Here is a 27,903-nt window from a genome sequence, read left to right on the forward strand (position 1 = left end):
CTAGGCGGTGATGGTAATCGTCTTTTCCCCAGATATTCCTTTGACTTGGTTAGAGGTCAGTTTGGCTACAATTTTTTTCTCTCCTGTTTTATTTGGAGCACATATTATTTGGGATTTAATGATCCTACCAGGCATTATGTCCCTAAGAAGAAGAGGGAAAAAAGAGAGTTACTAACACAATGCTATATGTATTCATTCCTTTCTAACGGTTTCTTTGCGAATGAAATATAGCTTTCGTAGTCAACATAGAGCTGATATTTCCCGCAGCCTGAATGTAAAGTAAAACAAAAATTCTAATGGGGTGGGTGGGGAATGAATTAATGAGCCAATTGGTGGTTAGGGACTAGATCCACTAAGGGACTTAGGCACCTAAAGTGGCTGTTAGGCACCAAAGGACAACATTCAGGCACCGCTAGGGTGACCAGATGCCCTGATTTTATAGGGACAGTCCCGATTTTTGGGTCTTTTTCTTATATAGGCTCCTATTACCCCCACCCCCGTCCCAATTTTTCACACTTGCTGTCTGGTCACCCTAGGCACCGCTGAGCTCTACCTAACACTACTGCCTAAATTTCTGCAGGTACGCATGCACAAAACTGCCTAACTCCTGGTGCCCCAACCTGCTCAGCACCCTCCTTCACACCTAGGTCCCAGCAGGATTCTCAGAATAGGCATTTCCCCACCTATCTTGCCTTCAGTGACTGATCCATTAGGTGTTCCTAGAGCATGTCTAAATCCTTACAATGGACTGCTGGGGCGAACAGATGGGGAATTTTCCAGACTGGGGCATATCACCTTCCCTGTGATTAGAGCACTTACCTGGGATGTGGGAGGCCTGTTTTCAAATTCCCCGCCTGATTTGGAGCAGGGACTTGAACTTAGGTTTCCCACCAGTAGGCTATCAGCTATAATGGGTTTTGATTTTGGGTATTCTGGGTTTTGGCTGCAAGGCCACAGGCTACCTACTCAGCTGACCTGGCGTAGGCACCTAACTCCAGGAGAGGATGCGTCCTCCGGCCTGGACTTAAGCGCTGAGCACCCTGAGAGGGGTGGGACTTAGCCTCAGCATTTCCTACTTGTTCACTTAGGTAGTTCTCCACTCAGTGTGCTGGCTTCTGTGAATCCCCTTCTTAGGCACCTAACTCTCCTCATGCATTGTATGCTGGGAGCCTGGGTGCCTATCTCGGGGCTGTGGATTCCATCAGGCAACAGGCTGCCTTGAAGTCCGGCATGCCAACGCCTAAGTGTCCTGTGTATTTAGCCCTAGGTTTCTTTTCACTGTCTCCAGGGATGGGGCTTCCTCCACTTTCCTTGGTAGACCATCCCACCCTCTTATAAGGCTAAAGTCATTGAAAGGAAAAGGCAAAGAAAGTCAATTCTTTAGCTGTATATGTTGAATAAACCAAGGTTAGATGGGCTGCTACACAGAGACATATACTGTGTGGCATTGCACCTGCTTGCATCAGGTCTGACTAGGGACAATAGACTTTATAAAGGCAATGGGACATATTATTGGATGTACCTAATTGCTTTTAAAAAGTGTACAAATTTCTACAGACAGCAGAAGTTGTACATTAATCTAATGCAAAGTACCATAATTATCTTAAGTGTAATCTCACCCTTGATCAATCGTTTCCATTTTAAAAATGCCCAGTCCTTCTACATGCAATTTGCATTTTTCCAAGGGAATAGACAAGGTATTTTTGAAGATAAAGGAGCAGGTAAAATCTTCATTAATCTTTGCAGTTTCTGGCATCTGCAAAATAAAGAAGGATTACAGAGGCACAGATTAGGTGCATCCTCTTATTAAAAAGCAGAATAGGAGGTGTTTATGGCAGATTGCATTAAAAGAGAGACTGACCATGAGAAAGTCATGCCTTAGTCAAAAAGACAAACAGCTGAGGTCAGAGAGTTAACCGAAACCAGAGATGTTAGTCATCTGGTCCATTTCCCTGCCAAGACAGAGCTGTTTTCCACATAGATTCTCCAGGGCTTTGTACGCTCCAATTTTAAATGACTCAAATAATGTAGTTTTCACCACTTTCCTTGGGAGTCTACCATCTAATAGATTTCACTGACAGGAAACAGACTTTAATATTCAACCCAACATTTAATTTGCTCAGTTTCATTCCATGCCCCTTCATTATTGCCGCATGTGCTCCTCCCACTCCTCAGTGTTTATATACAGGTAGCTGATTCTCATGACCATCCTACCTGTCATTCAGACAAAATAGTCTGCTCTTTTAATTTTTCCTCTGAGGTCATTCTCTCCGGTTATTCTATTTATTTGGCCTTTGAATTCTCTCCAATTTGTTAACATCTTTTTGGGGAATAAGGAGCCCAGAGATAGAAATGGGCCCAAACCAAACCTCCCAGTTTGAACACCCCCAGACTTTGGAATCTCAGGCCTGGTCTACCCTAGGGACTTACATTGGTATAGCTACCTCTCTCAGGGCTGTGAAAAATCTATATCCCTATGAGACATAGCTATACTGCCCTAACCCCTAATGTAGACAGTGCTAGGTCGATGGAAGAGGCTATTGCCTCTCAGAAAAGGGGATTATCTATAGGTTGTGTCTACGCTGAAGACTTAGCGTGGCACAGCTGCGCCACTGTAGTGTTTCAAGTATAGACATACCCTGAAGCTAGATTTTCATTTTATGATTACCCTCCATCTTGATAATGGCCAAACCAGAACTCAAAGTCTAAACAGCCCTGGGCTGGAGGGTTTGTCTAGGCTGCAGTTCCAGGTCCAGATTTTGAAGGCCTGTGGACTCTTGGCTCATCTCTACCTAGAAATAATCATAGCATTCTTGGTGTGGTCTCACCAGTCCTGGGCAGAGTGAGACTATCACCTCCCTTTTGTCTGAGGTGAAGCCTCTGTGATTCTAGCCTATATTTGGTGTTATTTTATATGCCCTAGAGAACCAAAGCACTGGCTGCCCCCTTTTTTTTTTTTTTTCCTGCATTTCAAACTTCCATCTAATTTGTGGTCCTATATAATCCTAAAATAGGTTTTTTTCCCCCATTAGTGCTTTCCAATTAAGTTTTGAGGCCTTGAAATTCAGTCTATCCTGGATTGCATTTTCTACCCTGCAGGGTTAATTCCATTGAATAGCATCAAAATCCTGTTTAAAAAATCCCTTCCTTCATGTGGATCAGGTGAAATATTAGGGCTCTGGGACTATTTACCCTTTATCAGATAGCTATATTTTGGATAACTATTCCCCGGTTCTATCCGTTTGCATTTTATCAGGATGTAAATACCTATTGTATTTCCTGTCCCTGCTTCAAACATCTCTCTGTCAAGGTGTATTATTTCTAACATCATCATCTTCTCTCTTTTTTTTTTTTTTTGCTGTACTTGTCTTGTGCTGCACTGATGGACTAGGGGAGAAAGAGGGCTGATATAGCCCCTTACTTTCATGCAAGCACAGGGTAGGATCTAGGATCTCTCCCTAAGATGTGAGATTGCTAAGGGAGGAGGATGTCCATCTACAGTGCTGACTTATGTATTTTAGGAGTCCACAGGCCAGTGAGGATGTAAGCTGCAGTCAGCACACGTAGCTGTTCCTTTTCATAGGTGCATTAAAACATTCTCTTCCCTCACAATCCTCAGGCCCACCAGTGTAATACCACCCTGGCCAGCAGCATTAACTACAGAGAGAGATGTCTCTCCCAGAATCCTGGCTCGCCTTTGTAGCACAAGCCAGAGAAGGATTTGGCCTTTAGTCTACAATAACATTGAGTGAATATGTTATTTGGATCATTAATAAAAATGCTGAATGAAATCTTGCCTAGCCCTGATCCCTACGGCACCCACTGGCCTACCTTGGTACATATCTGTTTCTCAGTAGCCTCTGAGGCAGTTTTCAATGGACATGAATGTACACAGAGTTATACCAACTGGAACTCATCTTTCAGCCAGGATTTTGTGAGGGACTGTGCCAAGGGATTTAAAGTCCATCTTTATGACATCTTTAAAATGCCACAGCAGTGCCCAGTCAAACACTGCAGCCACCTTTGTAACAAGAGGAGCTGAAAGTCAGGCTCCTCACTCTGGTATTTAGCCCTATAACAAGAGGCCTGGTTTTCAAAACAGCTGAGCTCCCAGCAGCTCTCCCATCATAGGAGTGTTGAGTGCTCAGCACATTTGAAAATCAAGCCACTTATTTGGGTATCTAAATATAGATTGAGGAGCACAGTTTCAGGTTCCAATTTTTGAAAATCTTGGCTGCGATGTTAGGTTGAGGTAGTTCGGGGCACCTACATTTATCTGGAAGCAGGGCTCCATGTCCTTATTTTGGAAAATATCCAGATGCTCAGTTCTCACTAGCCTTTCTAGTCACAATTCTAGCTAACTTCTTTACCTAGCCATCCATCCATAGGCATTTGTATAACACCCATCACCAGGGTATCTATGCACAGCTTCATCCGTCATTTAAATTCTTACCTCTATCTTGAGAGGGGGATATTGGAATGTTAGTATTAGCTCATCAGTGAGCTTTTCATTAGTTTCCTGAATCTCAGCAATAATATTGACTTTGATGAGAAGTTCATCCTCCACAGATGTTATAGTCTTCATATAAGCATCAGCTGCTATATTCAGAGGGAGCTGAATAACTGGACAAACAACAGGGGGAAAAAAGATGTTAATGCAGCATATTCTGTACACAACAGAAGGTTGAAGCAGAAAGTCAGTTGATCTTCATGAAAATGTTTGGTGATATCTATTCTACATAGACTTAATGTGCTGCACAGCTTTAATTATGGACCAATAAATGGTGACTGTTTTGCTTCTGGTTTAACGTGGTTCCAACTAGGGATGTAAATAACGGTTAAAAAAAGTAACCGTGTAACTGGGGAACTATGGGTGTGGGGGGTGCTGCAGGATCCCCACGTTTTACATGGGGCTCCACTGCCAGCCCCTGCTGCGGGGGATCCTGGCTGCTGGCCCTCACCACTGGCCCCAGTGCCCGGGGACTCCGCTGCCCACCCCCGCGCCCAGGGTTTCTCCTGGCTGCCGCCCCCGGGGCAGCAACGGAGTCCTGGGCTCAGGCAGCAGCAGAGTTTAATCATTAACCGAAACAGATAAGACTGATGCTTATCCATTAACTGGTTAAACTTTTACATCCCTAGTTCCAATATGGGAAGAAGGTGAATTATCTGCAGAGGCCGTGGGCTGAAACTCACAGAAAAGGGTGTGGCTGCTGTTACTAAGCAAGCCATGGTTAGGATTGAGGAATGGAACTCCAAAGAAAGTCCCACCCAGGCCTCCGCACAGTAATGATGGGGCCTATATGTGTGAAAACCAGGGACATGAAGACCCTCTGGGAGAAAAGTTCAAGTGAACAATATTTGATTGACAAGGGAAGATTCTGTCCCATATGTAACTCTCTTGGCAGCAGGGCTCAGCACTTATTAGTTATAGTGTGTTTCCTTGATTCAGAAGTAGTTTGATAGGATGGATTGTAAAGTGCCTAAGTGCATTTGGACGTATGAAATGCATAGATGCATTTGGGATACTTCCACTTCTTTGCCAGAGGCACAGGACATAAGGTATTGATTGTGATTATGTAAATTCTCTCCTCTTCTTAACTTCGCATTTTATTCCTAATTTTCTGGAAAACTTCCTTAGTGCTTGTGAAAAGCACCCAGACTTGACTTGCAGGAGACTGAATTCTATCTAGCCACAAAACCTCCGTCCAACTAATCTTCTTTATATTTCCTGTCCTCGCCTTTAAAGTGCCAACCTATGTAGCAGACCTCCACCCCCCCAAATGGTAGAGCTAGTGTCCTATCACATACATTCTGTGTATTCAGATGGCCATTTGATATATGTAATAACACTCATGAATCTCCAGAATTGAATGTATTTTAGCCTGAATGACTATTCCTCTGAAGACTCTTACTACAAGTGCATTATTTGCTGTTAATTATTTGTCATTCATTAGTCTCCTGTTTTAAAAAATTTCAGTCATCTAGTCAGGGATTGGAAATACTCTCACGTGACCCCCAGTGACACACAATGAATAACAGTTATGGGGCAGCCCATCGTCTGAAATTAGTTTGTGTAAACTATTCTGCAAATAACAGCCAAGAATGAATACATTTGCAGAAGCCCTGAATCAGTTCATCAACAATTTAGAAATAGAAACAACACAAATGGGTTTAAATTCACAATCCCCAACTATCTCACCACCAATAATCCAACCAATTTTAGCTGCCAAAATCTGCAAATTGGTGTGTTGGTTTTAGTGCTGTTGACACTCATCCACTGGAAACTGGACTGAAGTTAGCAAACTTATTTCACTCAGGCAACCAAAAGGCCATCAAATTAAATGCAAATGTTTCAGATTATAAACTCTTTGGGAATGTCTTTCTTTGTTCTGTGTTTGTACAGAACCTAGCATAATGGGGTTCTGATCCTTGACTGGGGCTCCTACGCACTACCACAGAAGAAATAAATAATGATAATGATAATTATATAGACTCCCCTGCACAAATCCCTCTTTGCTATGCCATAAGCATCGTCAGACCACAGGTCATACACCTGTGTTGATTCACAGTCATTCCACACTAGCTCTCTTGAAGACACATTGCAGTATCATAAGAGAAGGCACATGGGATAGGACAGATTCATGGACCCACCAGGTTTGCCTTCGGTCTGGACAGTCTGTTTGATGGATCCAAGATTGGCCTCTACTTTCCCGGTGTAGGACTGCAGTTGGCAAGAGGCAACGAGATTGATCGTCCATGCACCAGCAGAACTGTTTTGTACCATGATGTTCAGATTAATGGGATTGCCCAGCCATAAAACTTTTTCGCCCTCTACGTCCAGTTGGATCCCAGCCTGGAGGGGTGGAAGAGGAGTTTTGCTCTCACAAACTGCCAAATTTGAAGAGTTCAGATAGGAGCAAGCCTTTTCCACAGCTTTCCTTTCCTCTGGAGAGCCTGAATACCAAGAAAAGGAAAAGCAAAGCTAAAGTCATAATAAATAATGTGCACTGTAGTTTCCTCAATCTGGTCCAATTTTTCTGTTTATCCTTCTGCTAAAATATAGACATAGCAAGACATGCTTCCCAGCACTGAGCACTGCATGTTTAAACTAGTCTATATATCTCTAGGGATTTTACTCTACCATAGGATCTAAACAGTAGGTGAACACACCAGGCCAGATTTTCAGAAGTGACCAGTAATTTTGTGGGTTGTCAATTTGAGACACTTCAGAGGACCCTGATCTTTAGAAGGCAGGTGCTCAGCACTTCCTGAAAATCAGTCTCTCAAGTTGGGCACCCAAACCACACTACTCTTTTTTGAAAACTTAGGCCACCAGGTTTACACAACTCAAGGGTGAAGGAGGATGACTGGGAGTCAATATCAATATATGTGGTGGCCAAAAGCTACACTAAAAGTGTTCCATAGAACTTTGTACATACAGAATGGAGCGTGAAGCAGGTTCAGAGATCCCAGGCTTCTGTTCACAAGAATGGGCTAGCACAAAGACCTAAGACTGCAAGAGCTGAGGAGAAGTAAACTTATCTAAAATATCTATATTGGAAGACTGGTGAGAAGAAGGATCAAATGCAGAGTCTAACTTAAATGCCTTTCTGCAATGTTCCTCTGATTTCCCAATTTGGCTGTTCCTCAAATGAGATGTTTTAATAGTCACATTGCTTAACATAGCAAGTTTTGGGTATGTGGTAAGGGGGGCGGGGGAAGGAGCTGCTTCTTGAAATATGATATAATTTGTTGATAGAAGAAGATAAGAAATGGAGCAGTTTTGGATCAAGCAGAACTGCTGAATCTATTGGGCCTACTTCTCTTGTTAATAGCATGCTTGCTACAACTTCTTACTAGAAAACAGCCAGCAGGTGTCACTGCGGACACAAAGATACTCATACGCGAATTTTCCTGATTCCCTCGCTGTTTCTGAATGTATTTTGCTGAGTAGTACACTTTAAATGTGCATTACTAAAGCAGCCGATCGGATTTCCACACTGATAAAGCATGTGACTACTCTGGTGTCTGCAGAAAATCACATGACCAGCAGTCTCATCTTATCTTCTACAGGATGCTGGAAAGATCTCAACCGGTCACCTTCTGGGAATTTGTACTGTGTCGTAATGTCTTCCCTTGTGGTCTTCCCAACAGCTTTGGTGCTGATGCTCTTCCCAATGGCCTTGGTCTCCTCACGCAGTTTGACAAGTTTCTGTTTGCCATTCACGTTCTTCACTTGCCAGAAGACCCTGTCGGCATTCACTTCAGCAAACACAAACTTGGAGTCGTACAGCAAATAGACTTCTCCACTTCTGATGGCTTTGAGTGGACAAGGGCCGCACTGGTAAACACCTAAAGAGTATGTTGAATGTTACTTGCTTTTCACATGTATTAAGTGAGGCTCCATTTTCCTCAATCACCACATACACATAATATCCCTGACCTCCCACAGCAGTGGCCCACCCCCATGGTAACGGAACCTGGCAATAAATACTCCTCCACACTAGTTCCGAGCCCAAAACTTTTTCGCTCCTTTAAGTAGCAGATTTTTTACACGATGAAATGTGACTTGTATCAAAGGTGCAAAGCTCAGAGTGGCCTGTAAGAACTTCTATATATTTTACTCTCTTGAAGAAACACAGAATGAGAAAGAGACAGTCTTGTGATTCAGGGAGTTGGACTCTGGAACTCTGGGTTCAACTCCCGGTCGTGCCATTGATCTGCTGTGTGATCTTGGGTAAGGCCCTTTAACCCTCTGTACCCCAGTTCCCCATCTGTAATATAGGATACTACTACCCTATTTGACAATACTTCCTGTCATTTACAGATGTATAGAACCAGGGCCAGTAATACCTTCCCAGGGAAACCCTACAGAAAGGGCAACATTACATGGGAAACCTGAGAAGCTGCAATTTGTGGTTTCTGACTCACTGTCCGGTTGGGGAGAGGAAATCATGGTCCTCCTGTTGTGAAGCCTTTGCAGAAATCCCATGGCTCAGAAGGTATTGGGACCTTGATGCTACTCCCTGGGCCTCCTGGCTAGCAGCACAGCACCTGCCTCCTCCTCTACCATAACCCGTCCCACAAAAGAAAGCAGTGTGAGAATGTTATGATTAACTGCCATGGAGTTTGCAAGAACACCAGGTAGAGAAACTGTTCCATGACGATGCAATCTCTGTCCACCTTCCTGAAGCCTATGAAGCCCTAACCACATGGGGTTTCCCTCCATAGGTTCAAAGGAGTGACACCCTTCCCTCAGCTGTTTTAGGATTAAAGGAGTGGGATTTCTCTTCCTTTCAGCCCATTCGCAATGCAGAGTGGGGATGGAAAAGGGATTGTGGGTCAGATAAGGCCCCTGAAGTATGGGCTACTGGACTGAGACTCAGGAGTCCTGAATTCTATTCCCAGCTTTGCCACTGACCTGCTGGGTGACCTTGGACAAAGCACAGCTCTATGCCTCAGTTTCCCCATATGTAAAAGAGGGATAATGATACTGACTTCCTTTGTAAATCAGTTGAAATCTACTGATGAAAAGCACCATATAAGTGTTTTATTGTTATTTGAAATCTGATTGTTGATTTTGTAAGGAACTTATTTTTTCTCAAGACACTGGGAACAATTCCCCATAAGAACCATTCAGGTTCAGTGCACTAAGGGCCTTGTCCCAGTTTAAACTTCCTATTATTCATTACACTCTGTCCCCTTCCCTCACTCTGCAATCCCCTAGTGCTTCGTTAGATGCCATCTCCCTCCAGCCTCCTCCTTACTCTGGAGTAGGAGAGATCTGATAAATAATCCCACTCTTTGTATGTTCACTGTTGGTAGCCCTGATTGCCATCCCCAGCCCAGCTGATGCTGCTAGGAATCCTACCACATTCTCCCCTATGAAACCAGCTGCAGACATGCAATTTCTAAGCAGGTTTTACAAAGCAGCAAAAGATTTCCGAAGCCCAATATCACGGCGCTTCCTGAGCACCCTCAATTCCCATTGACTATAACGAGAGTTGACAGGGCTCAGCACCACGCAGCACTGCAGGATCAGGCCCTTTGTATCTAGCTGCATGTGCTGGAGTTCAGCATATTTCAGTTTGCAATGATATTTCTAGGCCTTCTTTATTTCACCTCTTCTGACTCCTGCTACAATTATACAGTTGCTGACTACTCTGTTCCCAAACCCGAAATGGCAAGGGACAGCATATTAAATAGCATCGGTAACAGGGGCTAATGCACAGGCCAACCCTTTGAAACCTGCTTTATCGGTAGGATCTAGAGATGTATACTGATGGATGTTGGAAACTGACCCAAAAAGGTACAGGTTGAAAAAAGTGTGTCAACAGAATTTACTGTAAAATAAAAAGAGTGCTTTGCCTTTCTGTAGTGCTTGTAATCTGAGGACATCAAAATGCTTTGCTAACATTAATCAATTAGTCTTCACAACACTCTTTTAGGCAGGTAACTATCATCTCCTGTTCAGTAATGGGTAAACTGAGGCCCAGAGAGGCAAAATGACTTGCCCAAGGTCACCCAGTAAATCAGGGCAGAGATGAGAACAGAACCCAGATCAGGAGCCCATGCTCCAACCCCTTAAACCATTTTCATTTCCTAGTGCCATCAAAGGTTTGATTTTCTGCTTGCAAAAATGCCATAACATTTATATCCACGGCACCAGCAGTGAGACCAAAGGACTTTCATTTAAGAGGTCAGAGCATAGGGCTGGGAACCAGGAGATCTAACTTCTATTCTCAGCTCTACCCCTGTGTGAACTTGGGCAACTCACTTCACTCAGGTTTGACATGAATTGGATTAGTCAAGTGCTTAAAGTGTTTAAGTGCTTTGCTGAAAAATTTTCCTTGTAGAATATCCCCTCCTGCCTCCCAAATCACAATAGAGTCTCTTTGTTTGTAAATCCTACCTTGACTTATCTCCTGTGGGGTGGCATCAACTGCCTGCCAACCATCAAAACCCTGGGGCAAGTCTGGCCTTTTCATCCACACATCATTCCACACGTGAAAATTCCTACAAGCAATTAGGTTGCAAAGTTAAAAACAAAATTATTTGCACCCTGCAATTTAATATGCATGTTCAGCCTCATGGACCCAAAGAGCTGAGTGATCATATTGATCCCCCAGAGGAAGAAGTGGGCTCAGTTTGGTACACTGACTCATTTTTACAGCAGATATACTTTTTTAAAGAATGGGGGGAGGAAATCTGTATTTTCCATGCATTACGTCCTTTGCACGTTGTGAGAAGAGAGCTGTAAACCACTGCAGCAGTCTTACCTCTTTCTGTCTTTAATTGTCGGATTGGGTCAGATTGGGTCAGATTGTGATCTCCTTACTCACACTGACTGGTAGTTTACACTGCAGCTTTACCACTGGGGGCAACAGGGCCGGCGCAACCCATTAGGCGACCTAGGCGGTCGCCTAGGGCGCTACAATTTGGGGGGCGGCGACCCCGGCGGTATTCCAGCGGCGGGACCTTCCGCCGCCTCTGTGGGGGGCGGCATTTCAGGGCGGGACCTTCCGCCGCCTACGGCGGCAGTAAAGCTGGCGGCGCTCCTGGGTGGCAATGAGACTAGTTGGGGAGCCACGTGCTACTCAGCCTGAACAAGGGGGCCACAGTCTGGCCCTTTATTTGGGGAGAAGGAACAGGGACATGCACCTGTGCAGAGTGAGACCCTCGTCCAAAGCCTGCTGGCTTTGGTTAATGGGAATCTTACTATTGACGTCAATAGGCTTTGGATCGGGCCCAGAATGAAGCTGGGCTCCTAAACATGACCTGCCTCATTCACTATAAATCAGCTAGGCTTTTGATGCACACACAGCACCATCCACCTTTGCTCAGACCATTATGTGATCGTTGCTAAAAAGACCCTTAATGTTATTTTTAAAAATGTACGACCTGATCCAATGTCCACTGTAGGCCATAAAAGTCTTCCATTGAGTTAAAAGAGCACTGGATTAGGCCCTTACTGCTCATGGGCAAAGTATGATTTTCAAAGGCTCATGTGGCCAAGTCAACCACAAATTGCATCAGGTCACTTGGAAACACTTCTCTGGTCCAAGGGTTGTTTCCATGACACATGTCAAGCACCAATCATGTAGTGGGGGCAAAAGACATATCTGGCTTCAAGACTAAGCTTGATAAGTTTATGGAGGGGATGGTATGATGGGATAGCCTAATTTTGGCAATTAATTGATCTTTGATTATTAGCAGGTAAATATGCCCAATGGTCTGGGATGGGATGTTAGATGGGGTGGGATCTGAGTTACTACAGAGAATTCTTTCCTGGGTGCTGGCTGGTGAGTCTTGCCCACATGCTCAGGGTTTAGCTGATCGCCATATTTGGGGTCAGGAAGGAATTTTCCTCCAGGGCAGATTGGCAGAAGCCCTGGGGGGTTTTCACCTTCCTCTGCAGTGTGGGGCATGGGTCACTTGCTGGAGGAGTATCTGCACCTTGAGGTCTTTAAACCACGATCTGAGGACTTCAATAACTCAGATATAGGTTAGGGGTTTGTTACAGGAGTGCGTGGGTGAGATTCTGTGGCTTGCGTTGTGCAGGAGGTCAGACTAGATGATCATAATGGTCCCTTCTGACCTTAAAGTCTATGAGTCTATGAGACACTAGAACTAAGTAATACGTAAGGTTTTTTTTCATAATGAAAAAAAAGGCATTTTTTTCATTTTCTTCACCCACAAAGATGGCTGAAACACTTTTCCATGTGGTTTGCAGGAAAATTCAACTTCAGAAAGAGACCAAGCATGCAAAATTTCAGCCGGATAGGACAGAAAGATATGAGCAGGTCAAAACAAGAGCTTAGAATGGAACAGTTTGGGAATCCTTAACTACAGCTGCAGCTAAGGCTATAACACAAACCCTGCTAGAGCCCAAACTGTCTATTCCTCTCAGATGCAGGTCTAACAGGGAAATGCCTATAGAAAATATTCAAGCTACCTCTTATTGTTCAGCGGCAAAATCAAAATAATAGAGAAGTCCTAAAAGAAAAACCTCCTGGTGCTTAGAAATACAAATGAAAGTTCTACAGGAAAGCTTCAGGAGTACAGGAATTATCTAGCATTCTTTAGAGTTACCAGACAGAGTCTGATGTCATGTCATCCAGTTTTTCGCCTTTTTCATTCAGGTAGATGTCAACTTTCAGATTTTCCTCAGTATCATGAGCCGAGGCGAAGTTAGTCACACTTCTGGCTGGAATCCCCAGGCAGCGCATGGCTGAAATATAGATGAACGAAACCTCACTGGGAAAAGCTGTTTGGAAAGTTCCCCACCACCAGCTGCACTGTGTGGAGGAATCTCTCCCCAGTGTTTGGTGTATCAGGAAAGATGGATGGCACCGTATTTTACCTGTAGTAAGAACTCCAGAGAAAACCCAGCACTGACCAAAGCAGATGGGTTTTTTTGTTTTGTAGTATTTCTGCAAAATTGGAGCACTTCCTGTCCAGGCCATGGGGGAGGTTCCGCCAGTATAGGTTCCTGACCAGTTCCCAAAAAGGACTCCTGAGTCATCATGGGAATTAACCTCAGACACAGAGAACAGAGAAAACAAAGTCAAGCAAGAGACCCAGTGGAACTCAGACTTGTCACGGAGATCTCTTCTGTGCCTGCACTTCCTCTGGGCACAGGGCACCCACTGCCACTGTAACTATGACAGTTAGCAAGGCTGTCTTGCTATCATTAGCTGGCTTCCCTCAGCCAGCTGCCCATGTTCTTCCTGTAAGGCTCAGACATCCAGAGGGGAGGTGTAACTGCTGCTCAGAGGAGCTGTAACTCAGCATGCATTTTGCATCATAAGTTCTTCTAGTGCACTGAATGGGGAACATACCATGTACAACAGCTGTTCTCCTGATTCTTGCCCTGCAGAGAGTACAACTTCAGCATAGCAGCCATGCATCAGAAAGGACTGGCTAGATAATGTGGGGATGCTACATTGCAGCTACCTTTTCCCTCTGCCAGTTTCTTCAGACCCTCCTCCATGTGAGTTATAAGCAAAATCCATTTCAAATTAGGCCTGTCATGGTTTTCTAAATGCCAGGGGCGCAGAAGAGATTGAGACAGACAAACAGGAGGAAGGTTGGGACAAACTGATTTGTAGCAGCAAAACAAAAAGAAATGAGTCAATGGCAAGTCACTTCTCAGAGAGACTCACCAAGGCAGACATGGCTCTGGACACAATCACAGGATCTTTTCTAACTTTTTGCTTGAGTTTACTTTTGTCCAGGAGATACATACAGGAGTCCAAGACGTCTTCCTCAAACTGTTTTGGAGAGGAAAAAAAAAGGCCCGTTTACTTGCTGCTCCAAATGCAAACTGCCTGATTCTGACAAGTCTATTTGAGTTTTCTTACAGCAACTAATCGATATGACTCAGATTAACCTCCAAACCTTATGATGTCAAATGAATTTAGTGTTCATGAAAGGTACTGGATTGACTTCCATGGAGACTGAAGTTCACCGGTTATCTACAGAACAGGGCCCCAGAACTGTCATACCTCTGTCTTAGGCTGAAATGGAAGGACCTCGTCTGGGTGGGGGGGCAAGCATAGACCAGTCTCCATGCATTAATATATAGGACCTTATCCAGCAATCCTTACTCATGTGAGTAGTCTTTAGTTACATTAATAGTCTCACCGAAGTCAGTGGAACTACTCATGTGAGTAACAAAAGCTTGTGAGAGTAAAAGGTAGAATGAATAAATCTATATATTGCCACCTAACCGTAGAGAGACAAGGTGGGGGGGGCAATATCTTTTATTGGACCAACTTCTGTAAATGAGAGAGACATGCATACACAGAGCTCTTCTTCAGTCCTCTGAGACCTTTCTCCCTCGCAGGGTCTCAGAACCCAGGCTCCAACCTGAACGTAAACGTTTACACTACAATTTTATAGCTGCTGCAGCCAAAGCCCCACAAGCCTGAGTCAGCTGATCTGAGCCAGCCACAGCCATGCAGTCCATCTTTTATTGCAGTGCAGACATACCTCTAACTTTGTTTTGTTTATTTATTACTTGTGTGAACAGAGAATTCAAGAAATATGCCAGAGAGCACTAGAGGCTAAAGCTCTCTATCTATAGCACACATACAGATTTCCTCCACTTCTCTGCTAATGGTATCTCACAGCTGCCTTGGCGAGTGACCTTTATGAGTTACAGGGTAGTTCACCCACCGTGCTCATTCAGTCACTGGTCAACCAGTATAGTGTGTAAATTAGGGTGACCAGACAGCAAGTGTGAAAAATTGGGACAGGGGGTGGGGGGTAATAGGAGCCTATATAAGAAAAAAGACTCAAAAATCGGGACTGTCCCTATAAAATCGGGACATCTGGTCACCCTAGTGTAAATTACATGATGAGGTCTTTAGAACATTTGGGCCCAGTTCTCCCCTTTCTTACACTGATGTAACAGCGTGGAGAATCAGGTCTTTTATTTCTTAACACTTTCTGAATATCATTATCACACTAATAACAACCACTTTTTAAATCAAATCTATCGTTTAGGGTTTTATACTGTCTCCAATCACGGTAATATCTGAGTGCCTACCATGTTAAATCAACAGCAATAGCAAAGTCCCTAGTGGACTTCATGGAGTCTCTGGCATGTCTCCCTTTTCGAGGTAAAAACCTCTGCTTGGACTAGGGTTTTTGCTTTCTATCTTTTAGATTTCATTAATTTACCTTTTAAAACCATGTCTTGGGGGACTGCGGCTTGGTATTGGGGGGTTGAGTAGAAGGGGTGTCCGTGCTGTGTCATTCATACGGTGGGGAGGCCTTTTTGAAGAATAAGGTTTCACAAAGTTTCCTAAAGATGGTTAGACTCTGGATTTGCCTGAGATCCTCTGGAAGTTGGCTCCATAGCCACCTCCCCTCTACCAAGAATGCTTTAATCATGTGTGTTACTTTAAGCATGTGAGTATTCGCATTGAAATGAAAAAGAGTACTCATGACCTCTGAGATATGTGTGTGCTTACGTAGCTCCTTGAACTGGGGTCTCAATGAAAGGTCACATTTGTTGGAATAGCACCTGCTTATGTTGAGAGAGAGAGAGAGAGAGCGAGTACATGTGATCATGCCCATATTATTACTGTCTTTTACCTGTCCAAAATTCCAGGGTCTTCCAACTATATTTTGTATTGATCCAACATAGATGTAGCCTGTGTCACTGAGAACGTACTCCAATCTTTCAGTATCATTAGGCATGAAAACTGTGTCAGCTGAAGAAAACACATGAACATGTTACTTGATTTTCATGCACTTCGTAGAAAACTTTTCAAAGGCTAAACAAGTCTTTTCTGTTCTTGAAACAAAGCTAGTGAAGCTTAGAGTTAGTAGCACTGGTTCCAGAAGAATGATTAAACAGCGTTCAGATTTAAGTCCTGAACTTTCTTCCGTCCCTGGAAAAATAACCATGTTCTCTATGAAATGGTAGAAAATGTCTTTATTTTTAACACCTACTTGTTCGCAATGAACTGGAGGGTGAACCCCTTTTTCCCATTGATAAGCCGCTACTCAGAGAAACGATGCCATTGGCTTAAATGGGACCATTAGTGTGAATAATGGAGCACCAATGGGAGTAAGGGATTCACAGTCACAGTCAGGCCCAGTATCAGTGCTAAATATTATTGGCTGATGTTCCATGGCTTGCAGAATTAGGTGTCAGTGTTTTAAAGAGAAGAGGAGCAAGAAACTGAGAATAAAGAGGGAAAGTCTCATAATCTCCTATAGCAGTCATTGTAACCATGTCACGAGGCCATTTCTATTACCTTCACACCAAGGGTTGAACAACACGTAGACAACTTTGTTTCCAGGGTTATAAATGTGAGGCCCAGTTTTCACACTCAGGAAGTATTTTCCAACAGCTGCATCTGCCGGACTGGTCACAGCTACCAGGCACTAAGCAAAGCACAAGGCAGGCGATTACCCATCACATTGCCCCCTCTTCAATGTGAACAAGTGTGGTACAAGTAACACTCTCCGATCTTACAGCAACGAATCTAGTCAAGCCTGTGGCGCGTGCTAAAGGGAGAAATGGAGGGGATGAGGACGAGGCAGCTGTCAGAAATATAGTGATAGAGCGATGAATTAAACGGGACGGTGTTTCTCCTATAAAGCTAGTGAGCAGGCAGCAGAAGCCAATCTCAGAGCTCTGAGTACTCTCCCATGTCTCCCAATTAACTCCCCTTCCCATATTGCAGTGACTCTTTCCCAGGCACAGAAAAGGGCTGGGCACAGCTTCCCTTGAAGCCTGCTGACTCTGTTCCACCTTGCATCCATCTGCCTCAAAGGGGGCCTTAGGGAGTGACACAGGTGTTCTCGCTCTCCCCAAAGCTGAGTGTAGTCCCTGCTTCCACAGCGCCCTCAGGCCCTGGCATACCCAGAGCACCCACTCTGCCATTGCAGCACTGAGTGGTCCTTTCATTTGCCACTTGAATGAATTATGTGTACAAGTGATCTGTCTACCTCCTTCCCACTGGTGTTAGAGATGTTGGCACACCAGCACCGGGAGTCCTGCCCAGACTTCAGGTTCATCGACAAAAGGGTCTCGTTGGATTCCATTGGATTCTCTCCTAGAAATAGATCAATACAAAATACAGAGGAGGTGTGAATCAGCATGTGATAAGATGACAAGGTCTAATGGTTAGACCAGGTGTATGGTAGTCAGGACTACAAAGTTCTATTTCCTATTCTCATGCTTTGATCTATAATCTAGCTACCAGCCAAGGTCTGGAAGAAATTAAGTCTCCACCATGATGGTGTAGTATAAAATTGGCCTGGTGCATCCAAACCTTCACCCTTTTCTGTAGCAGCATTGGCTAGTGTTGAGACTGGATACCATACACGTCTGGTCGGGCTAGTGTACCCCAGTATGGCAACTCCTGCATTGCTAGACATACCTCTGAGAGCTAAAGAGTTGTGTTCTTACCGACACTGAGCTGCACCACCACTTTGTCATTGTCTTTCAGCTCCCGGTCAAAGGTCAGCTTTAACTGAAACACCTGCCCTCGTCTCACAATCAGACTGGTGTTCTCATGATATTCCTCAGAGTGATGAAGACGGGCATTTTGCTTTTGGAGCAAATCAACTCCAAGGGTCTTCAGGCTGCTGGCTGGAAACAGTGAGCAAGGAGGGAGAAAGAGAAACGGTTTGATGTTAAAACACTCCAGTGGGGGGGAAATTCCAGTTGCTTTTACTGTTTATTTTGTTAAATAACGAAAACAACTGAGTGCAGTTTCTATTCTTAGTGGGGTGGGACCCAACTCCCAAGCCCATCTACGTGTGTTTGATGACTAAGTGCAAACAGCCTTTAAAGAGATTTAGGACCGACTCACGTTAGGACCCCAAACAATCATCCTGCCTCCAAACTCCCCCCGCCTCAGTGTTAACTAGTCAATAACATCGTGCAAGGGAGGGTGAAAGTGACTAGAAATAACAGTGAAACAGAACAGGCTCTGATTACCCAGTGCCCAAACTGAACGAAATGTACGAAATACAAATAAATTAGATTCTTAAAATTCCTTCAGTTTTCTTAAGTTCAGATGTCACTGGCAGCAAAGTATAGCCAAGCCATAGACACAAAGGGCCCCATTCATCTCTACACCCAACCAGCACTAGGCACAGGGCCCAAAACAGGAGGGCAAAGGTAACTTTATGCCACTTTTTCCTTACCCAATCTGCGTGCCAATGTAGGGCTGCTCTCCCTTGGGCCTGGCTGCCAAAGGCCCCAAGGAGTCATTGAGGCAGGTGGGAACTGCCAGAGCACAGAAGCACTCCACTCATGTCTCCATTCCCTCAGGAATAGCCCCCAACGTGTCCCCTGTTTGGGGACCTGCTATCGTAGCTGGCATTGAACAATCTGTGCTGATGCTATGCCACATGGGGGGCTTCCCTTATCTCAAGGGCATTCTTCAGAGCAGCCAGTGTAAAGGGACTGCAGCACAGGGATGACATAACCGGCATCTAAACAGCCAACATGCAGCATCAGGAGTAGTACCCAGAACCTTCATTTCCAAAAACACCGGCCTTTACCACACAAATTAAGCTTGTGCTGCTCCTTCAGCTCTGCTTGTAGAGGTCTTCATTTTTGCACCTGTAGGAGCTAAGCGTTCATACCCTGTGGCGAGGGGTACGGGATGGTTGGAACAATAGATAGCTAGATTCTAGTCTGATGCCAAATGTGTTCAGTTTAGTTGGCAATTGTGTTGTTTGTACCAGTTGCTCCTCTGGCAAAATGGAACTCTACAACGAGGGTAAAGTTCATCTGTGGAGGACAGAACTTTCTCAAGGGCTGGCCCAGGACTGTGGAATGAACTCCTATAGGAACTAAAGTATCAGGAGGTAGCCGTGTTAGTCTGTATCCACAAAAACAACAAGGAGTCTAACATTTATTTGGGCATAAGCTTTCATGGGTAAAAAAACCACTTCTTCAGATGCATGGAGTATCTGAAGAAGTGAGGTTTTTTACCCACGAAAGCTTATGCCCAAATAAATCTGTTAGTCTTTAAAGTGCCACCGGACTCCTTGTTGTTTTTATATGAACTAAAGACCATCCCAAACCTCACCACCGGCACTCCGAGTGCAAGACACATTTCTTTGACTTTACCTTCTTTCATTTACACATAGAACAACATGCATGTGTATAGATATTAATAAACAAATAAACAAAAACACTCCCTGGTACACACTTCCCCTCCTGGGGTGAGGGTGATAAAGCAAACACGAGACAGATGTTAGCTACATTGTTTAATGTGCTACCAGAGGGTGCTCAGATATAGTGGTGATGAGCATGATATAAGAACCTATATAGAAGAGAGTAGCTTATCCGCATTGCTCTCCAAAACATTCGGATACTGGGTTTCTGCAATGCGCTTCCTTCCTGCCCCTTCTAAATACAATAAACAATTAGTTGTTCAGGATTTTTTGTGATAACTGAAAACAGAACCGAGCAGAGCAAGGGGATTGCCAACTTTTGCCACGGCTGCTCATGCACACCCTACTTCTCGGGGGATGTGAGCACTGTCAGCTCTATACAATGTGCCTTGCGTAACCATTTTCTTGGTCAACAAAAGCTTGGATTACATCCTTGTCACTTACGGGGACGTTGCCATGGTTTGGAAACTCAACTTTACTGCTCTAGAGTTTAGTCTTCTGTGCTACCAGCTGACATGAGCTAGGCAGGTGCTGAGCTGCGTCTCCTGCTTATTGCACGACAACTGCATCCTGACAACAAATTTTGGACGGGATATTAAACCTCATGCTTCAGCCAATCTCTAGCTATTAGACAGCAGTGAGAGACCTGTGGGGGGAGCAGCTTACTCCACACCTGCCTACTGCGGAGTTCTTATACCTTCCTCTGCACCAGCTGGTATTGGACACTCTCAGATACTATGGACTAGATGGATCTTGAATCTTATCCAGTCTGGCAATTCCTGTGTTCCTAATGCTTCATTGATACCTCATTCGCTCCCTCACCCCACATCAATTTGTCTCATTCATCTGTTGTGCCAGCTCATAACCTAGACTATGAATTCTTTGGGGTGTGGATTATCTTTTCACTGCATGTCTACACAGCACCTAGTACAATGGGGTTTTGCTCTTTGAGCAGCACCTGTATGTGCTACAGCAATACCAATCATCGTCGTCTGTGTTAAAATAAATCATACCAGCATCAAGCTCATCTTTGAGACTCCTGGGGAAGTTTGTTCTTCCTGTTGCTCTCCAATAAGTACCATAGTGAAATATCACAAACAAAATAAGACTGATTACATTTTAGGCATAGACGCCTCATTATTAGCCCTTTAAAATAGATTTCTGAAGCTCTTCGGAAGGGATCTCCTCAGTGGACCGTCAGTATGGTTTTATCGCAGGTGGCGAATACTGTAATCACTTCAGTTTATATATGAGGAAAGTACTCATGTCCAGGCCTGTTCAGAAAGTCCTAAAAGGTCTGCACTGGCATTTAACTAGCACAGCGCAGCTTCAAGGATCTGTCCTCTTTGGGTTTTACTTCTAAGGGTATTCTCCTTAGAGCAAGGATTGTCTCTGTGTCTGTATCTTGTACAGACCTGAGCACATCATTTGTGCTTACCAACTAATAATTAATAGGAATAGCAGGTGTCTCTTTGAAGCCATATTTGGACCGCTAAGATTTAGAGTTTTAGGGTCCAGTCCTGCCAGGTGCAGAGTATCCTTCGTTCCTAATGAATTAGACTGTGCTGATGTCATTGGGAGCTCAGAGCAATGGGAAATAGCATCCCACAGGACACTGCAGAAGGCACTCAGCACCATGCAGGACCGGGCCCTTGTAAACTACAGTATTACCACTAGTAAATCTCATTTGGGAATCTGTGCTCATGACCAATTGAAAAACATTTCACCCAGGAACACCCTGACCAATCAAGAAACAAAAGGAGCATTAGAGCGACGAAACGTTACTCAGCTAAATGTATTGTCAGACTAGAGTGGGGGCAGTGTTTAAACTTTAGGGGTGATATCCCTAAAGTGAAGGGGAGTTTTGCTCTTGACTTTAATGGGGCCAGGATTTCACCCTAGTAGCATTATTCCGGTTTACGTCTAGTAAAACAATCAACCATATAGATGCCACATTCTAAAAAACTCCTCCTGATGGTTATTGCTCTATTACTGAAACAACTCAGGGGCCCCAATTCTTCCCTCCACTGAGACGGCTTTGTGACACTCACCCAGAGCAAAGCAGCCTGAAAGCCACTTTCATCATAGTGGCCCCTACACCACCTCCTACTCTGCAGTGAGTGCAGGGAGTTTGGGCAGGCCATCCTTGCACCCCAGCAGTCTCCTGCTTTCATAACAGCTTTCTGGGGCCTTTGGCAGCCAATGTAACTTAGAGCAGCTTTCAGGCTGCTCTTAATTTATTCCAGTGCCCAGGTAGGGGGTAAAGGAGCACCTTTGTACTCCACCCTTTGAGCAGCATGAGTGCCCCTTAGCTGCAGCGGAGGCTCAGAGCTATGGTATCAAGTCAAATCCACTATGCTACCCGAGGCAAAAAAAAAAAAAAATATCGCAGGGGTCTGGCAATGGCAGAACAAAGCTAACACAGTCATATTTAAAATGACTATTCTTGGGGCACTCCTACCTTCGTTTCTTGGTGTTTGATTGCAAAGGTGTGACAGCACAAGCCAAGGAGTGCCAGGCTAAAGCTTAGGTAACTTTCTATTTAAGTGCCCCAATGCAGTTTTTATTTACACTCTAAGCTTCCAGTAAATACTCATTTATAAGTACTGTGTAAATCTTGGTTGCTTATGACTACGGCAGACATAACTTGTGGCTGTGACATGCATGTGTAGAAGATCCAGGAATTTAAAAGGGTCTCATGACAGCAGAAAAAGAACAGAGTCAAAGGCCAGGGGGGTATTTCAAAGAGAAAAGATCCTGTAGGATGGCTGGACAGATGTAGCTACATTAACTGCACCATGGGAAGCAAGAAACAGTCACAATATCTAAGAAATAAACCCAGTGCCCAGCCAGTACCTGTTGTATTAGCTGTACTACATTAGATGCTAACACAGTTAGGGCTTGACTCATCTGGATCAGACCAACAGCATGTGCAAAAGGATTAATTGCATGTGCAAATGGCTACTTGTATGTCATTGTGTGTGCATGTATACTTACACATCTGACAAGAGAAAATTGTTCTCAAAATTACCTTTTTATTTATTTTTCAAGCAAAATACCTAATTTTGATAATTTGGTCACAAAGGTGGATTAAATAGAAGTCACAATCAAAAATTATTTATAGAACATAGTGAATTATTTATAGGATAGTTTTACATCATATTTCCTGAAGTTCATTGGGATATTATTAGTTTGCAGTTACCAGAGGTTTTTTAACTTCATCATTATAATAATCTTTTAAGTCTGTGTTTTCCTACCTTATGTATGTTCTTTGTGTATTTTTTGATTAACTGAATTGACTCAGTTTGTGCATACATAGCATACCTGCGAGCTAGATTTATCTCTCAGTGTATTTTTGCCTGGTAAATGTTTTAATAATAGGCATAATAATTACCTAACAATTAATAATAATTATAAGCAGAGCTGGTTACACAACTTACAGTTAAGGTTTTTCAACACTTCCCATTCTGACACCTTGTTTATGGTTGCTTATAATTTTCCCAACTTTAAACCATCCAGGTTGAAAGTTCCTATGCTAAGTGTCTGCCTTATGCTGAATTCTTTTGGAAAATCTTAAATCTTTTTTGCATCCTTAATTTTGGCATTTGCTAACTTCTGAGTGCTTGACTTTCCAATGTTCTAGTAAGATAGTTTTTTAATATAACATGTATGGAGAAAAACGGTAAAGAGAAAAAGGAGAGAGAGTATATAGAAATATTGTCTGCATACTAAAGCCGTGACATGGTTCTATCCTGTGTGTGCGCATCTGCATAGTTAGTTAAATAGATAGAAATATACATTTTTTTCTTAGCTTTTCATTATTTTGTTCAAGGCAGCTGCAAACAGTTCCAAACACTGGGTGCGATTGTCCCTTCATGTGGCAAAAGACACAGAAAGGGTTTTTTGGTTGAAAATCTCCATGAGATTTCCCTTGTGGAAGTTCCCCCAAAATTAGTCTCTCAGCCTAGCAGTGCACTACCTTGTTTGGGTAAGGTAGTACAACACCATAAGCAAGGAGAAGGCTCAGATATATATGGTGGAGTGGGGTGGGTATGGTCTAAAGAAGAGAAGGCGCAGGGGAGACATGATAAGTTTTCACATATGAAAACGCTTATTATAAACAGGACCGTGATCAATTGTTCTCCATGTCCACCGAGGGAAGGACAAGAAGTAACCGGCTTAGTTTGCAGCAAGGAATATTGAGGCTAGATATTGGGAAATACTTTCTAACTATACGCACCAGAACTGGTTACCAAGGGAGATTGTGGAATTTCCATCCTTGGAGGTTTTTAAGAACAGGTTGGATAAACACGTCTCAGGGATGGTCTAGGTTTAGTTAGTCCTGCCTCAGCATGGGGGGGGATGGACTAGTCACCTCGAGAGGTCCCTTCCAGTCCTACATTTCTATGACTCCATGGAGGCAGTTGAACCCACCTTCCATGAACAAGGGAGGAGAGCCACATGTGCAGGGGCCCCTCCATACACAGACTGGGATCATGGTCTGGCTCACTGTTAGGCCTAGCATTTTAATGCTTACAGCTCCTAAATCTAGTAATTACAGAATTAATTTTAAAATGGGGGTGGTAGAGGGCGTGTGTTTGGCTTCAGTGGTAGTAAGGATTATTCAGGAGAGCTCCTGGGTTGTGGAATTCAGCCTTTAAGCTTTGGTAGGATGGTTTAGAGTCAGGCCAGGTGACAAATTACAATTTGGACTGTAGAATTTACTACCCTGATTTAACAGCAATCATTTACCACTACGATGGGGACCTGTGTGCAAACATCTTCTCGCAGCCAAGCTCAAAGCAGCAGAGATGAAAGAGTCCCTAAGAACTTCCCACCGAAGCCTGCCCATGGCCTGGGGATCTCTAGCACAACTTGAACTCTGTTAGGTGATGATTTACCTCAGGATCTGTATTTTGTAAGGCAGCCCAGTTTCTTACATAACAAGCGGCACAAAGGGCCATTGTACTGTAAACAGTCCAGTGACAAGCTATTCATCATTGCACTGGACTTATCAACAAGGAAAAGGGGATATAAAACATATGCACCCACCTGCATTTCTATCTGTTCCTTGAAGTTTCAGGAGAGAAGCTGAAGCAGAAGAAAGAATTTGTATACTTGGGAAGTACACTTAGGGCCATTAGAGGGAGTTCTGGAGAACTGAAAAGAAGAACCCACTGGGCATGGGCAGCAGTGAAAGAAATGGCAGGAGTGCTGTGGGACCAGCAATTCAGTAACAAACCGAAATGAAAAGTGCATGCTGGGTGTATTTGTCCCTGCCTGCTCTATGGTTTGGAAATGGTCAGTCCTACAGAGATGGAAGAAGAGAAGATACATAGATAGTAATAGAAAATAATACACCGAGGATGGCAGGCAAGCAGCTGGTTGACAGAGTGCGCATGGAAGAAATTAGGGGGAAGATGAACTTGGGACTCTCTGTGGTAGGCTTCAGAGCACATGTTTGGACACATAATACGAATGGGAGAAGACCAACCAGCACAGAAAGCACGGGAGGAAGAGGACAGAAAGAACGGCATGGAAGACTGAGGGGATATGATGGAAAGATTCTGTCAAGAAAAGCCTGAAGAGAAAAGGGCTGGAATTCCAAGACATATGAACCCGGGCCACAGACCAGAAAGACTGGCAAAGAATCCTGGTCCCCTCCGATCCTGTGTAAACAGGAAAAGGAGTGGAGAAGAAGTGTATTTATCTTAACTTTAGCTTAACTTCTGTACCTGGAAAGATAATGGAGCAAATAATTAAGCAATCAATTTGCAAATACCTAGAAGATAATAAGGGGATAAATAACAGTCAGCATATCTTCTCTTCTTCCATCTCTGTAGGACTGACCATTTCCAAACCATAGAGCAGGCAGGGACAAATACACCCACCATGCACTTTTCATTTTGGTTTGTTACTGAATTGCTGGTCCCACAGCACTCCTGCCATTTCTTTCACAAACAAATCGTGTCAAAGCAACCTGATAGCTTTCTTTGACAGGGTAACAAGCCTTGTAGATGGGGGGAAGTAGAAGATGTGGTATATCTTGACTTTAGTAAGGCTTTTGATACTGTCTCGCATGACCTTCTCATAAACAAACTAGAGAAATACAACCTAGATGGAGCTACTATAAGGTGGGTGCATAACTGGTTGGAAAATCATTCCCAGAGAGTAGTTATCAGTAGTTCACAGTCATGCTAGAAGGGCATAATGAGTGGGGTCCCACAGGGATCGGTTCTTTCAATATCTTCATCAATGATTTAGATAATGGCACAGAGAGTACAGTACACTTACAAAGTTTGTGGATGATACCAAGCTGGGAGGGGTTGCAAGTGCTTTGGAGGATAGGATTAAACATCAAAATGATCTGGACAAACTGGAGAAATGGTCTGAAGTAAATAGGATGAAATTCAATAAGGACAAATGCAAAGTACTCCACTTAGGAAGGAACAATCAGTTGCACACATACAAAATGGGAAATGACTGCCTAGGAAGGAGTACTGTGGAAAGGGATCTGGGGGTCATAGTGGATCACAATCTAAATATGAGTCAACAGTGTAATGCTGTTGCAAAAAAAAAAAAAAAAAAAACCACATCATTCTGGGCTGTATTAGCAGGAACGTTGTAAGCAAGATACGAGAAATAATTCTTCCGCTCTACTCCACGCTGATTAGCCCTCAACTGGAGTATTGTGTCCAGTTCTGGGTGCCACATTTCAGGAAAGATGCGGACAAATTGGAGAAAGTCCAGAGAAGAGCAATAAAAATGATTAAAGGTCTAGAAAACATGACCTATGAGGGAAGATTGAAAAAATTGGGTTTGTTTAGTCTGGAGAAGAGAAGACTGAGAGGGGACATGCTAACAGTTTTCAAGTACATAAAAGGATGTTACAAGGAGGAGAGAGAAAAATTGTTGTTTTTAACCTCTGAGGATAGGACAAGAAGCAATGGGCTTAAATTGCAGCAAGGGCGGCTTAGGTTGGACATTAGGAAAAATTTCCTGTCAGGTGGTTAAGCACTGGAATAAATTACCTAGGAAGGTTGTGGAATCTCCATATCTGGAGATATTTAAGGTTGGACAAACACCTGTCAGGGATGGTCTAGATAATACTTAGTCCTGCCTTGAGCGCAGGGGACTGGACTAGATGACCTCTCGAGGTCCCTTCCAATCTATGATTCTATATAGCAAGCTCAGACTCTTCTCTGCACTTCATCAGCTTATGCTCCCTTCCCTCTGTAATGAAGATGTGTTGCCAGCAACAAACTCAATGACTAGATAGTTTACAAATAGTTTCTGGAGCTGAAGCCAATGGAAAGAGTGCTATTTACTTCAATGGGCTTCAGATCAGGTTCTTAGTGGAGGAGCTTGCCAAAAAGCAACTCCTGTGCATACACTGGTCTTACATCTTACAAAGTTTTAAAACTCACCAGCTGTCTGACTCATGATCCTTTCTGGTCTTGTGTCCTGAAGTACTGGCAAAGCCTATCGTCACTTCTGCCACCTTCCTCTGACCACATAGAAGGAACCAGCCCCTTTTTATCAGTAGCTGGCTTTGAAATGTCAGCATGTACAGTGCCAAGGGGTGGTGTTTGGAAAGAGGGAGTTGATCTGAAAGAATTAATACAACTTACACTGCACATAAAAAACCCTAAATACCAACAACATATAAATCACAACAGATCTGACTGGTGACATGACAGCTGCAATCAATGACAATAATAGTGCCACAGACTTCTTTTTTCATCAACAAGGGCATCACAAGTATGGACGATGAGTAATGTGTTTGCATCCATGCCAACAGCACCACACTTCCAGAGCTGCCTTTAAAGCACAGCCAAAGAACTTTAACCCTGAAAGTCACAGCATTTTCCACAGGGGCAGATCTGGCTGCCTTGGAAGTTAATGAGAGTTTTGCCATTAACATCAACAGTGGAAGGAAAATCCAGCATCCTCATCTGTGCCCAGGGGAGCACCTGGAGGGTGGGAGTCAGCATGAATATGGGGAACCACGCATGGGGAGCCCAGCATGGAGCTCTGCTGCACGTGAGCTCCCTGCCCTGTGCAGCAGTGTGCAGGATTTCCGAGGGAGGGGGGGGGATATGGGTGGGCAAGGGCAGAGCATCCCTCTCTTTTACTCCCCACTGGCTCACTGTGTAAGGGACTGTGCTGGAATAATCTCTGCAAAGCGGTGGTGGAGCCACCCGCACCATCCCCCTCCACATCTGTCCAATGGCCAGCGTGGCTCCT

The 27,903-nt window shown here is 43.9% G+C and overlaps 1 protein-coding gene across 1 annotated transcript; it reads right to left on the minus strand.

Annotated features, from left to right (window-relative positions):
* On the minus strand, positions 1 to 27,099 carry TGM4 (transglutaminase 4). Its single transcript, XM_065399886.1, has 14 exons — positions 27,084 to 27,099; positions 17,933 to 18,115; positions 17,470 to 17,576; positions 16,773 to 16,902; positions 16,105 to 16,223; positions 14,166 to 14,273; positions 13,364 to 13,538; positions 13,093 to 13,231; positions 10,913 to 11,016; positions 8,101 to 8,352; positions 6,652 to 6,954; positions 4,454 to 4,623; positions 1,620 to 1,756; positions 1 to 142 (listed from the first exon to the last, which is right to left on the minus strand). Exons 1-14 carry the CDS (start codon positions 27,097 to 27,099, stop codon positions 1 to 3), a joined length of 2,085 nt encoding a protein of 694 aa, XP_065255958.1.
* Positions 27,100 to 27,903: the final 804 nt, after the last annotated feature.

The sequence above is a fragment of the Emys orbicularis genome, chromosome 2 (assembly GCF_028017835.1).
Source record: "Emys orbicularis isolate rEmyOrb1 chromosome 2, rEmyOrb1.hap1, whole genome shotgun sequence".
Taxonomy (NCBI): Eukaryota; Metazoa; Chordata; order Testudines; family Emydidae; genus Emys; species Emys orbicularis.